The 11,565-nt window shown below is 41.5% G+C and overlaps 1 protein-coding gene across 3 annotated transcripts; it reads right to left on the bottom strand.

Annotated features, from left to right (window-relative positions):
- Positions 1-298: 298 nt before the first annotated feature.
- VDAC3 (voltage-dependent anion channel 3) lies at positions 299-11,363 on the bottom strand. 3 transcript variants are annotated; one of them, XM_010846381.1, is made up of 10 exons: positions 11,244-11,363; positions 9,410-9,478; positions 8,509-8,558; positions 7,550-7,552; positions 5,733-5,885; positions 4,854-4,906; positions 3,601-3,828; positions 2,058-2,208; positions 907-964; positions 299-486 (listed from the first exon to the last, which is right to left on the bottom strand). In XM_010846381.1, the coding sequence occupies exons 2-10, from the start codon at positions 9,474-9,476 to the stop codon at positions 395-397; spliced, it is 855 nt and encodes a 284-aa protein (XP_010844683.1). In that variant the 5' UTR covers positions 9,477-9,478; positions 11,244-11,363; the 3' UTR covers positions 299-394. The 3 variants fall into 3 exon arrangements, with proteins under 3 accessions (XP_010844683.1, XP_010844682.1, XP_010844684.1); XM_010846380.1 differs by lacking the exon at positions 11,244-11,363 and adding an exon at positions 9,660-9,683; XM_010846382.1 differs by lacking the exons at positions 7,550-7,552; positions 11,244-11,363.
- Positions 11,364-11,565: the final 202 nt, after the last annotated feature.

Genomic DNA, 11,565 nt, shown 5'->3' with positions numbered 1-11,565 from the left:
GCTGCAAAACCAAGGATTCTACTACCGTACAGAGACCAATATTACAAGGTCATGGAAAAGTGGTGTGGGACATGCAGGACGCGATGGACAACTGGAGGGTTGGGTCATCTCCTCTGAACATGACACTACACCGTCGCTGAGGAACACACGGAAAATAACACTGCGGAACTGAACTGAAACGTGGCACGAACGTGACAGCTTCCGGGAAGCCTTCAAGCACCTCCCTTAGGGTGGACTCGGTACCTAAGCTTCAGTGTGGGGAGGAGTACAATTCTTTGGAAGAATAAAAAGTTCACACTTTTGAAATTTCACAGAAGAATTTTAAGGCCAAAACTTAGTGGGTTCATTTCTCTTCACCTCCAGGGACAAAGCTGATGCTTTATTCAAAACCACATTAAGCTTCTAGTTCAAATCCCAGACCGACTTTGTGCCCTCCTGCATTGAAGTTCTTTCCATCAATTAGAGCTGACAGGGTCAGTTTCACTCCTGAGAAGAAGAAGATCACAATTACTTGTAACAAGCATCACAATCAGATTATGTGTTTCCTAGAAACCACGGGTGGAGTCAGCGGCATGGGTTCAGCTGGCAGAGAGATCACAGCTATTACTAACTTAACACTAGGGATCCATAACCACCTCATCTGTAAAGCAGTCAGGACACACTCTACTTGGAGTTCAGACTTAAGAATAATGAGTGATCAACCAAACTCACAAGCCAGAGGAACCAAGTTATAATTAGAAATACAGGCACATATTTTAAAACAAAAGCAATGAATCTGTTTTACTTCAAACAACCAAATGTTACACAATTGTCTGAACTTCCCTAAAGTGACTACAGGTTGTCTGTAATTTTCATTATTCCTCACTTACCTACCCCAAGCCCACTGTCATTCATTCTATTACTCACCTGGTCGAAGGGTCTGAGTGTAACCCAGTCCAATCAGGCTGGCATTGTTTACTTTAGCCTAAGATAAAGAGATGAAACCGAAACAGAAAATCAATTTTGTAATATGCAAGGCCAACACAACCACTTCATGCATCAGATTTCCAAAGCTGAAACACCTTAGGACCAATCCAGAAATACTGAAACTGAAAGCTAAATTAATAAATCTTTTAAGAAGTCAGTAGGACTAGTAGGGACAGAGGGGACCTTGAGCATACAGCTTAAAGGCCTCGAGAAGAATGTTAAAACACCGTGTGGCCAAACATCCCTCCCTGTGCGCCGGATTCCTCTGAGATACCAGTTTTACGACCTCTGACAGGGCTAAGAGAATGAACTCTAGGGACAGAGCGATCTGGGATCAAACCCTGACACTGCTCTTACTGAGTGACCCTGGGCAGTTACCTGACTGCTCTAAGTCTCAGCTCCCTTGTCTGTAAAACGGGGGAGGAGGGCAATATTATTCACCGAACAAGAGCAGTTGTGAGGAATACATGAGATAATACATACAAAGTCTTAGCACAGGACCTGAAATTTAAGAGCTCAATTAGCATTATTAACAAGAATTACTAATGGCAATTGAGCTTCCCTAATAGCTCAATTGGTAAAGAATCCGCCTGCAATGCAGGAGACCCCGGTTCGATTCCTGGGTCAGGAAGATCCACTGAAGAAGGGATAGGCTACCCACTCCAGTATTCTTGGGCCTCCCTTGTGGCTCAGCTGGTAAAGACTCCGCCTGCCATGTGGGAGACCTGGTTTCGATCCCTGGGTTGGGAAGATCCCCTGGAGAAGGGAAAGGCTGCCCACTCCAGTTTTCTTGCCTGGAGAAGTCTACGGATTGTATGGTCCTTGGGGTCGCAAAGAATCGGACACGACTGAGAGACTTTCACTAACGGCAACAGAAAAAGTGATTGAAACCCAGGAATCTATAGATAAGAAAATTTTGAGGCCAAGAGATAAAATGACTTGAGAAGGTCAGACAACAAATAGGGGAGGAACCAGGATTGAAACCCACGTTTCCTGACTTCAGGGAGATGCTCCTCTCACTACACAGTGACCAGCTCAAAGTTAATAAAGAGCACGCAAACCACGAGCACGTCACATGTCCACATCCTTACAGAGAGAGAAGTTCTGCAGTCCAGCTTGTACTTAGCAGCGATGCCGAAGCGGGTGTTGTTACTGCCAGCTGTCCACGCGAGGTTTATCGACGTTTCGATCTTCTCATTCACCTTCTGGTAGATGGACCCTCCAAACTCAGTGCCATCATTCCTGTTTTCAGGGCACAAGAAAACCTCGTTAAGTATCTAGTTTGTTACAATATGGAAACAAATTCCAAGACTATCTAAATCAGGGTCTTGTTTTATAACTACAGATTTCAGTAAACTTCTAGCATAAATGACTGTCAAATAAAAGTTATATAATTTATAACCACATAATTAAAGCACAGTAACATCTGATTCATTTACTTGGCTCCCCCACGATATAAATTTCTTAAACAGCATTTGACTAGGCACAAAGGCTGACACCAAGTAAATATGATCTGTATGTCTCTCAGTTGGTCATAGTACTTAGAAACTTCAAAATAGAGTTCTACAAAGATTCTGTGAAAAAACATATAAAGTAGTACACGTCAATTCTGGATTTCATTCAAAACACAATCTGAGCATAAGAAAGCACCTTCCATGCAACAGCTACCAGGCATGACCCAGGGTACTGTTTCAGAGCATCTCAGAGCTCAACCCCTGAGCTCTGATGGCTCTCCTGATAATACTTTCACCAATTTCAATGCCTCTGTCTATACCACTAGTGACTTTAGTCGTCATAAGCGGATTAGAGTGCCTAGTGGGCGGCAATCCGCAACACTTCAAAAACAAAGAGCTAATCCTTCTCTTTCTGGGACACTGGTCGTGCCCAGTAGGCCAAGACATGAAATAACAGTTTCAAGTTCAAAGTCATGTAACCAACAGAGTGTGGCCCACAGACTTGAACCCAGGACTGCCCTGGGGACCTTGCTACTTCTGAATACAACACAGGTACCTGGGGTCACACCAGAGTACCTGAACACCTCCATAGAATTACACTGCCGCTGCTCCAGGACTCTCCGATCAATCAAGGGGTTATTCCTGATCCAAAGAGACCTGCTTCCAGAAACTGCCGAGATGAGCAGGGAACCAGAGGAAGCAGCAACACCTCTCCAAACGACCCCTCTTATCAAAGGGAATCCTTGCCCTCGCTCTCTCCATTCCAGGCTCAGAGAGCCAGCAGCGAGCACCTGCGCCAAGGGCACCACGCCTGACTTCGAGGCAGCACAGCAAGGCCAGGCGTCCACCACGGCGTTGTCACACGCAAGGCCAGCACAGCAAGGCCGGGCGTCCACTGTGGTGGCGTTACACGCAAGGCCAGCACAGCAAGGCCGGGCGTCCACCGCAGCATCGTTACACGCAAGGCCAGCACAGCAAGGCCGGGCGTCCACCACGGCGTCGTTACACGCAAGCACCACCCCCTGCCGATCGAGGCCAGCACAGCAAGGCCGGTGTCCACCGCGGCGTCATCACATGCAAGCACCACCCCCTGCCGATCTGCGCAACATGCTAACGGCTACCATCCTTCTGGGCGGCTGTGCCGGCACTAAAGGAGGAACTCCGAACTTGGAACACTCACACATGAGTGTGCAGCTGGAAGTCTGCGGCCTTGTAACCCAGGGCGAAATTATTCTGTGACAGTTTGGATTTGGCTGTGTCAAAACTCATCTGATAGCCAGCAAGCCAACCTTCAAAGGCCAACACAGCCCAGCCATAGATGGTTGGTCCTGAAAAATCTATATCAACATTACTGCCAAGACTGAAACAATCCCGTTTATATGAGGCCTTCAATTTCCCACTCTTCTTTCTGTAAAACAAACAAAAACAACATGAGCTTTTACTGCAGTCTAGGAATCTTGAGAGTAAGATCCCTTTTCTCCCCCAATGTAAATATTATTTTGGTAGAAGGCACAAATAGACAATGTTTCAAATGACTTAGCTCTACAAATGTAATTTTGCTAGGATTTGAAATATATATATTATTTTTTACCTATTCTCTACTATAAGTTTAGATGATAGTATTTCATGATTAACTTCATAAAAGCATAAGTATAAAAAGGTGCAAGATATTTCAGTACCAAATTAATAACCTGAATGCATATGTATACAGACATACAAGAAACCAAATTCCTTTAAATTTTGTTTCCAAATGGTATAAAAGGTAACACTTGACACAATTTTAGATTATTAACCTGTCACAGAGAGAAATGTACTTTATTTTTTGGTAAGCATGTTTATTTTCCTCAGGTCAGTGTTGTCTCCCTGGACAATGTGGGATAGAAGTGTACACTTCTGAAGTGAGTGAAGGAGAGGCGAGCCTGCCACACGGCTCAGGAGGACCACGCCCCACCGAGCGCCACTCCTGTAGAGACAGGCAGGCAGGAAACAACAAAATCCCCGCTTTTCAGATGAAAACACTGAGCCAGAGAAGCTGGGGGATTTACAAAGGCTAAGAAATCAAGTGAGCAGAACCGTTCTTTACACGTTCTGCTGCCAGGAGACAACACACTTTTCTCAAGATGTTAACTTCCCAGCAAGACCTCACATCCAAGAATCCTCGGGATAGCTTAAAAACATCTAGTCTCAGACCCTTCTCGCACCTGCATTTTTCCCACAATGTGCCTCTCTGAATTAGATTTACAAGTTCTTGTTCATCTGCCCAGATTTCAAATGAAAACCAGCCCCTGCCTCCGGCGTCTTCCCCGCCGTCTCCTGCACACACAGGTCTCTGCTTGCCTCCCCTTCTGAGCTCCTCCCGCAGCCCCCTCCTCTAAACCTTTCCATCCCTTCAAGAAACAAGACCATTTCAGAAAACGGGGTTGGGATAATTACCCTGTGTTCGGTACAAATATGGTATCAAGAGTCAGTTTCAACCCTTCAGCCAACTGAAAAATAAAGATTTAAATTTAACAATTAGCATTTTTCAATTCTTTTCTTGACTTGAGAAACCAATTCTAAAGTTTTCTCTAACTTATTCGCTAATAAGGAAGTCATTAAAGAAAGACAAACATTAGATTATTTCATAAATTGCCTCTTCTTCCTTTTCCTGCCCCCACCCCTCTCCCCTCACCCCAGGCTTCATCACGATTCTCACCAAAAAACGGGTGACGTAAATTAAGAGTACAAAACAACAAAATCCCAATGCGACAAAATAATCGTGATACTCTTTCGAAATTATTATGGTAACTGGACAGTTAACAAACCAACCTAAGTAACTTATTCAGCTATACAGATGCATTATCTATCTATGATAATGTGCATACAGACATACCTCAAAAACTAGTGCCCTGAATGTAGCAGGCACTTGACAAGCATCTGCTGAAAGAGTTTCTCTTTGAAAACATTAAAGAATTTTTAGAACCATTTTTCCATGGAGTCAGTTTTGCAATGTTTACAAAAGCAAAATTAAATCACTACAAATAGCTTGGTCTGCTCAGGAGACGCCCAATGTATAACAGTAAGTAGAACTGGTCAGAACAAAAGATGTCATAATTATGTACTCACCAACAAAATCTTACTTTATAGAAACATAAAACATACCAAAGAAGGCCACATGCAGAGAACAAAATACAGCGACTAGACAGTGCACGACTTCACTCAGATTATATTTGGACAAAATATATACTGTGGACACACTGATGACACAGTCTGTTCATCAGCTCATCCCCAAGATCAAGTTCACCCTACAAATAACTTCCAACACTCTCGTACCTTATTCTCCCAAGAGATTTCTGTCCCAAGAGTATTGTCTGTGTTCCACTTCTGCGTGAAGGTCAGTCCATAGTTACAGATCTTGTATTTGGTCTCTAGGTTGCCTGATGCTTTCCCTGTATCAGTGTAAGCATGACCAGAAGTAGAAAATTCCTGGTAAGAAAAAACAGTTAAAATCAGCTCACCAAATAGAAAATATTCATTCCAGAAAACAGTATTCAATGCAGCAGAAACCAATACAACTGACTTTCTACCACAACCCTACTCTGCAGCAACTTACTTCCTGCTCTCCTTCTTTCCTTCTAATCTCTAGACATTTTAACCAGTTTTGCAAACTTCCCATTACTCCACCTCTCTTACTGATATTTCTGTTCCATATACCCTCTTACTAAATGGGAATCCCAAACTCTCTCTTTTAAAAGAAAAATATCTTTACTGAAAATGCCTTTCCTAAAAAGACAAAAATATCGAATTTTAAACATTTACTTCATGACATGAAAAAGACTTTGTTCTTTATCAGAACTTTTGAACTATTAGTTCATTTTAAAGTCTTTAAAAAATCCCCAAACACTGGAAGCTTTAGATTCCCTCCTTTTAATAGGGCCAGAACTTTACTGCATTAAAAACTTTAAAATTTTCATTGTGGTGAAATACACTTAACTTAAATTAACCATTTTTATGTGTACAGGACACTGGCATTCAGTACATTCACACTGTTACGAAAAATGTATTGCTTTTGCCCACAAAACTATCTGTAAGATTTTCAGATCTGTAAACAATGTCAATATTTGAAAGTATCTATCCATTTTTCGTAACAAAATGGAATGTTGTGAGTTATCCCTCTTCCTCCCTCTCCTCTGTCAAACAGTTACTATGAATGGCTCAGAAGAAATCCTCCTCCTAGTTAGGTGTCCCTCAGTCCTATGACAGTAAGCAATTAGAAACACATCTCCTTCTAGGGGAAGCAAACAGTCAGCACCTGTCGCTGACAGTCTAGGAGCTGTCAAGGAAACCACACTGCTGACTGGCCCTGCCTTTAAAGCCCATCTCTGAAATACGGCCAACAGTCATGCAACGCAGCTACTCCGCCCCAGTTGTTTCACCACCTGCAATATGAATCCTTCCTCCACCAAACGCTCTGCCCCCTAACTCGCGTTCTATAGGCTGATGACACAACTGGGAAACTGTGATCTGTTTATCTACACGGCACAGCAAGTTTTCAAAGAGACTATCACACTGCACACTAAGGGCAAGGCCTTGGCAAAACACGACAAAATGCTAGCCATGTTTTAACGACTCACATCACTTTCTTTTAGTAGATCCAGCTACCGAGTGTTTTATTTTTCACATTTACCTTTTATGAACTTGTAAGTATAGCAAATATAAACCTTAATTTTGGTGCAAAAAATTAAGGTAGAAGCGTATTTAGTCTGTATTCCTTTCTTATGATCACTATTTCTTCGTCTGAAGCTCTGTCAAAAATCTAAAATACCAGAGCTCCAAATCTCAAACACAAGGCTATAATTTTCCTAAGCTGAGTTCCAGGTTCACAATTACTTCAATTCTTGTTTAATTTCATAATTAGCTCAAACAGTGCAAAACATATTTTTAACATGCACATAACATCTACAGTTCTGCTGTAGTGCTAGTATGCAACAAAACAATCATGGAAATGTTACTGTTATAAATGGCGTATCAAAAAATAACAAGATATGATCTAGGCAGTCTAGAGCAAGGGATGAAATTTTTCCTAAATCAATACTAAAGAACAAAAACAGCCATAAAAACAAAGCACACAAATACACTGTTTTTCTTACCATCTGAATGAATATTCACAGACAACAGCAGCATGAAAGGGAGATAAAATTTTAGTTGTTGATTTTCTCAACACAAAACTACCTTGAGCAAATGTGAAATACGAATTAAAATGAGTGTGATTTTTCTGTTTTAATAGACTATATAATAAAACCCCATCTCAGGAGGGTAGTCGCATGAGTATTTATTTACTCCTAGAAAACCCGGGGAGAGAACAGTGACAAACCCGGATTAGACGGTGTAGACAAAGCACCGTAAATACTCCACACGCTTTCCGCCCTGCTAATTAAATCATCATGTCCAGAAATAAAATTTGCACTGGTTTGAATAGGCAAATACCAAAGAAAAAAAGATGCAGCCAATACGGAGAAATCAGAGAATAAGGTGAATGTCAACTTGATCTATTTGCTGAAACTTATAAAAGCTCTGGTTAGTGATGCTCTGATAATATGGTGATATAGCCTTTATTTCTTAACTTCCAGGAAAAAAAACTTTATGAACATTAATACAAGTTGACTAACCTTCTGCGTGTATTTCTACACTTGTTTCAACTAATCATGATGGGACAGAGACTAAAGTTAGTTTGTTTTTGTAAAAGGGCAACAAAATTTGCATGAACCCAATAAAAAGGAAGCAAAGATTTTAGTGTACACATACATATTCACAAAAGTATAAAAATACAGCATAAAAAATACACACACACACACGTATGTATACACATGTATTCTGTATCTTCTGAGACTAAGACTCAGAATACTTTTATAGACGACAAACAAAGATCCCCCCAGATTCAGCTTGACTGCCCTTGGGCTCAGGTGGCCGAGTTGCTGTCTGAAACCTGAGAGGAGGACAAAGCTGTAGGGAAGACAGCGTAGCGCCAAAGGTAACTTGACTAAACAATGATTTTCAAACAGGTTCCTTTCATTATGCTACATCTATTAACAGTATATTAAGTACTTACCACTCCACTACATGACTTGGTTCTCAGATCTATTTTGACCATGCCAAATCCTAGAGACACACACACAAATAAGTGATGTACAAAATGTGACATGCACTCCAGTCTTTGCAATTTAGAAATTATGAAAATAGTCCCCAGTACATTTCATATGGAAAATATTCAGTATTCCTGTTAGGTGAAAATTCCACAAGAAACTGAATTATAACAAAATTCTAACAAAAACTGAATTGTAACCAAAAATTACAACAAAATGCTAACAAAAATTAAGTGTAACTTTTAAAGCCAAAATAATAAAGACATATTTCTAAAATATAAGTTAAAAAAACCTATGGATAAAAGAAAAATGCACTATTTTAACAACCAAAATTATTAGAAATTATACATATATACAAGCTTAAAATACATAATTAACATCACTAGTTAATAAAAAAATCAAATGTGTACAGCACAAAAACTTAAAAATTTCAAGACTAAATTTTTAAAACCAAAACTAAATGTCTACTTGGTTTCAAACACTGTATGTTCCTCCAAAGAAGTCAAAAGCCGGGTTTTCATACTCATGAAAACACTGCCATTATTTGGAGGAGGAAAAACACACTCCCTGCTTCAACTGTCCCCAGGGCTAACCAAAGGAGGCACATATATTACAGATTTATACTATTTCACCCCACAGATAACATTAAATATGCAAATATGTTTATGTACAAAACGGCTTTTAACGCTGTGGCACTCCACCTCTAAAAAAAGAAGTCTAGTGACCTGCTAATAGTTATCCCCTTAAATCTTGTGAAATAGATTAATGTTGACTTAACCTCATTTTACTGAGCACGGTATCTCCCATATCTTAGGCATTCAGTATGAATGCTTACCCCACACTGGCAGTTTACAATAGCATACTTACCATATCCTTTGTTGAAGACATCTTTGGCAGCCTTTCCTAGGTCACAGTAAGTCGGTGTGTTACACATATCTTATAAAGAAAAATAAGGACAAGGGAATAGATAATATTTAGTACTTATTCACCGTTCCAGTGCTCAGTTCTGTAAGATGAGGTATACAGTGTTTCTTGCTTTGCATCATTCATGCTTAACCCCTAAGGCAAGCAAAGTGCAGAGAAAGCACTGCTCCTTTAAAAAGAGCTTCCCAGAAACCTGGAGAATGAAACGATGTTTCTCATGAGATTCACGGAGGTCATCTTTCTGCTTGCATTTCAAAGAAGAGAAATTTCTTGAACACTGAAGCAGATGTTCCATTAAACTGGACTTTCACTTTTTAAAAGAATGCAAAAATGTGCATTAGTAAAACATGTCTTGAGCAGTTGTAAAGCCAGAGAGCTGTATAAAATGACAAAGTAAATTTTCTGAGGATCTGTAAAGCAGATGCAATTAAACACCTTCAGGGCTAACATTTTTGCCACTCTGAAATTCAGTTCTTAAGAACTACCACAATAATTGAAGTGTATTCATCCAGAATACACCCTCTCTCAAAACTCTTCTTAAAATACAGTGCTATAATCTAACCTATTAACCAGATAGAGGATAGATCCTACCTGCAGTAATCTGCTTACCAACAATCGGTACACACTCTAAAAGTTACAGTCTTCAAAAGCCCTAGGTGTTTCACTCCATCTTGCCTGAGGATTCAGCCAGCTTCTTTACTGCCAACATGACGCTCACTTCACAATTCTGAGGCCAATCAACACTGCTGAATATACCATCCCTTTGCCCTTTTCTGCACAATAGGAAATCTCTGCCAGCAGCATCCTCAAGTCACGCTGGAGCACCTCAAGCAACCCCATTAGCCCCACTGTGCACGCTAAGTTGTCAGGCTCCTCTGTCTATGGGATTCTCCAGGAAAGAATACTGGAGTGGGTTGTCATTTCCTCCTCCAGGATCTTCCCCACCCAGGTACTGATCTGGCCTCTCCTGCGTTTCCTGCCTTGCCAGGTGGATTCTTTACCACTGAGCCACCTGGGAAGCCCCTGTTGACCCCATTACTACCCCAGTAAAATCCAGAGCACCAGCGAGCCCTTGCAATTCCGATGCCTCAACCACCTACAAGTTCAAACCTATTTATTTCTATTCAGCGGAGCTCTTGGTCTGGCCTCCTGCTAATAAGTTTCCGGCTATTCCACCACACCTGAACACAACACACACTTCATGGTGCACGTCTTCACTGTGAACTCATTTAAAATGTGTTCCTTAACCTAAATCTGTCCAATATGACAGACATTAGGATATGTTAAGAGAACAGAGTTTAAGAAGACATATAAAGTGGAAAGAGTAAAGATGAAGAAGATAAATGTACTGAGTCATACCACAATAAAACTTTGCTCTAGGCCACAAGGTTTCAAAGTTCTTTTCCAGAGCAATTAGTTTACAACTCAAGTCCTTTGCGTCCCAACCATCAATTTGACTTTTTACACACTGCCAACTGCAATCTGATACGACTCTTTATGATCACAAACGACGGTGGTACCTGTTGAAATTCTGCCTGAAGCCCATAATTTGGGAGGTGAAGTATAAAAACTAGGCATTACGTACTCAAATATTAAAAATGTTAAGGCTTTATAGTTTGCTTTTTAAAAAAAAAAAAAAAGGAAAGATACACTTAAGTGTTTAGAAACCTCCATCTAGGGACCCATTACAGTCTTTTTAGCATTTCGCTTCTTTTTCAAAAGCACTTGCTAGACACTACAAAAGTCGCGTTGGGGGGAGGGGGTGGGGTCGTCTGACCTCAACTGTGCCCAGTTCAAGCTTTCTTTTCCAGGCCCACGATCCCGATGGGAAATGCACTGCTGGTATGAGCAAGCAAAAACTCGAGAAGCCCCAGACACGTCACGTTCCAACACATTGCTGCGGCTCTGCCAATGCACTCGTCCGTGGACGTGCACGGCGCCCCCCGGCTGCCGGAGCCGCAGGCGGGGGCGGGGAGCGAGGGGAGGTGCCGGGGTCGGGGGTAGGGGAGCGGCGGCTACAACAGCATCACCGTGGGGCAGCCAGCTCGCCTCGTCCCCGTCAGCTGTACGTCCAGCACCCTCCCGTCAGGGGCAGGGAG

This window comes from Bison bison, unplaced genomic scaffold (genome assembly GCF_000754665.1).
Source record: "Bison bison bison isolate TAMUID 2011002044 unplaced genomic scaffold, Bison_UMD1.0 scf7180017864236, whole genome shotgun sequence".
Classification (NCBI taxonomy): Eukaryota; Metazoa; Chordata; class Mammalia; order Artiodactyla; family Bovidae; genus Bison; species Bison bison.
This window is presented reverse-complemented; position numbering and strand designations above follow the sequence as displayed.

Coding starts and splice junctions, on each gene's coding strand:
- VDAC3 (XM_010846381.1), bottom strand. CDS start 9,476: ATGTGTAACACACCGACTTACTGTGACCTAGGAAAGGCTGCCAAAGAT. Junction 3,829..4,853: donor ATATTTGTACCGAACACAGG/GTAATTATCCCA, acceptor TTTGTTTTACAG/AAAGAAGAGTGGGAAATTGA. Junction 2,209..3,600: donor TTCCAGCTGCACACTCATGT/GTGAGTGTTCCA, acceptor CCCTGAAAACAG/GAATGATGGCACTGAGTTTG.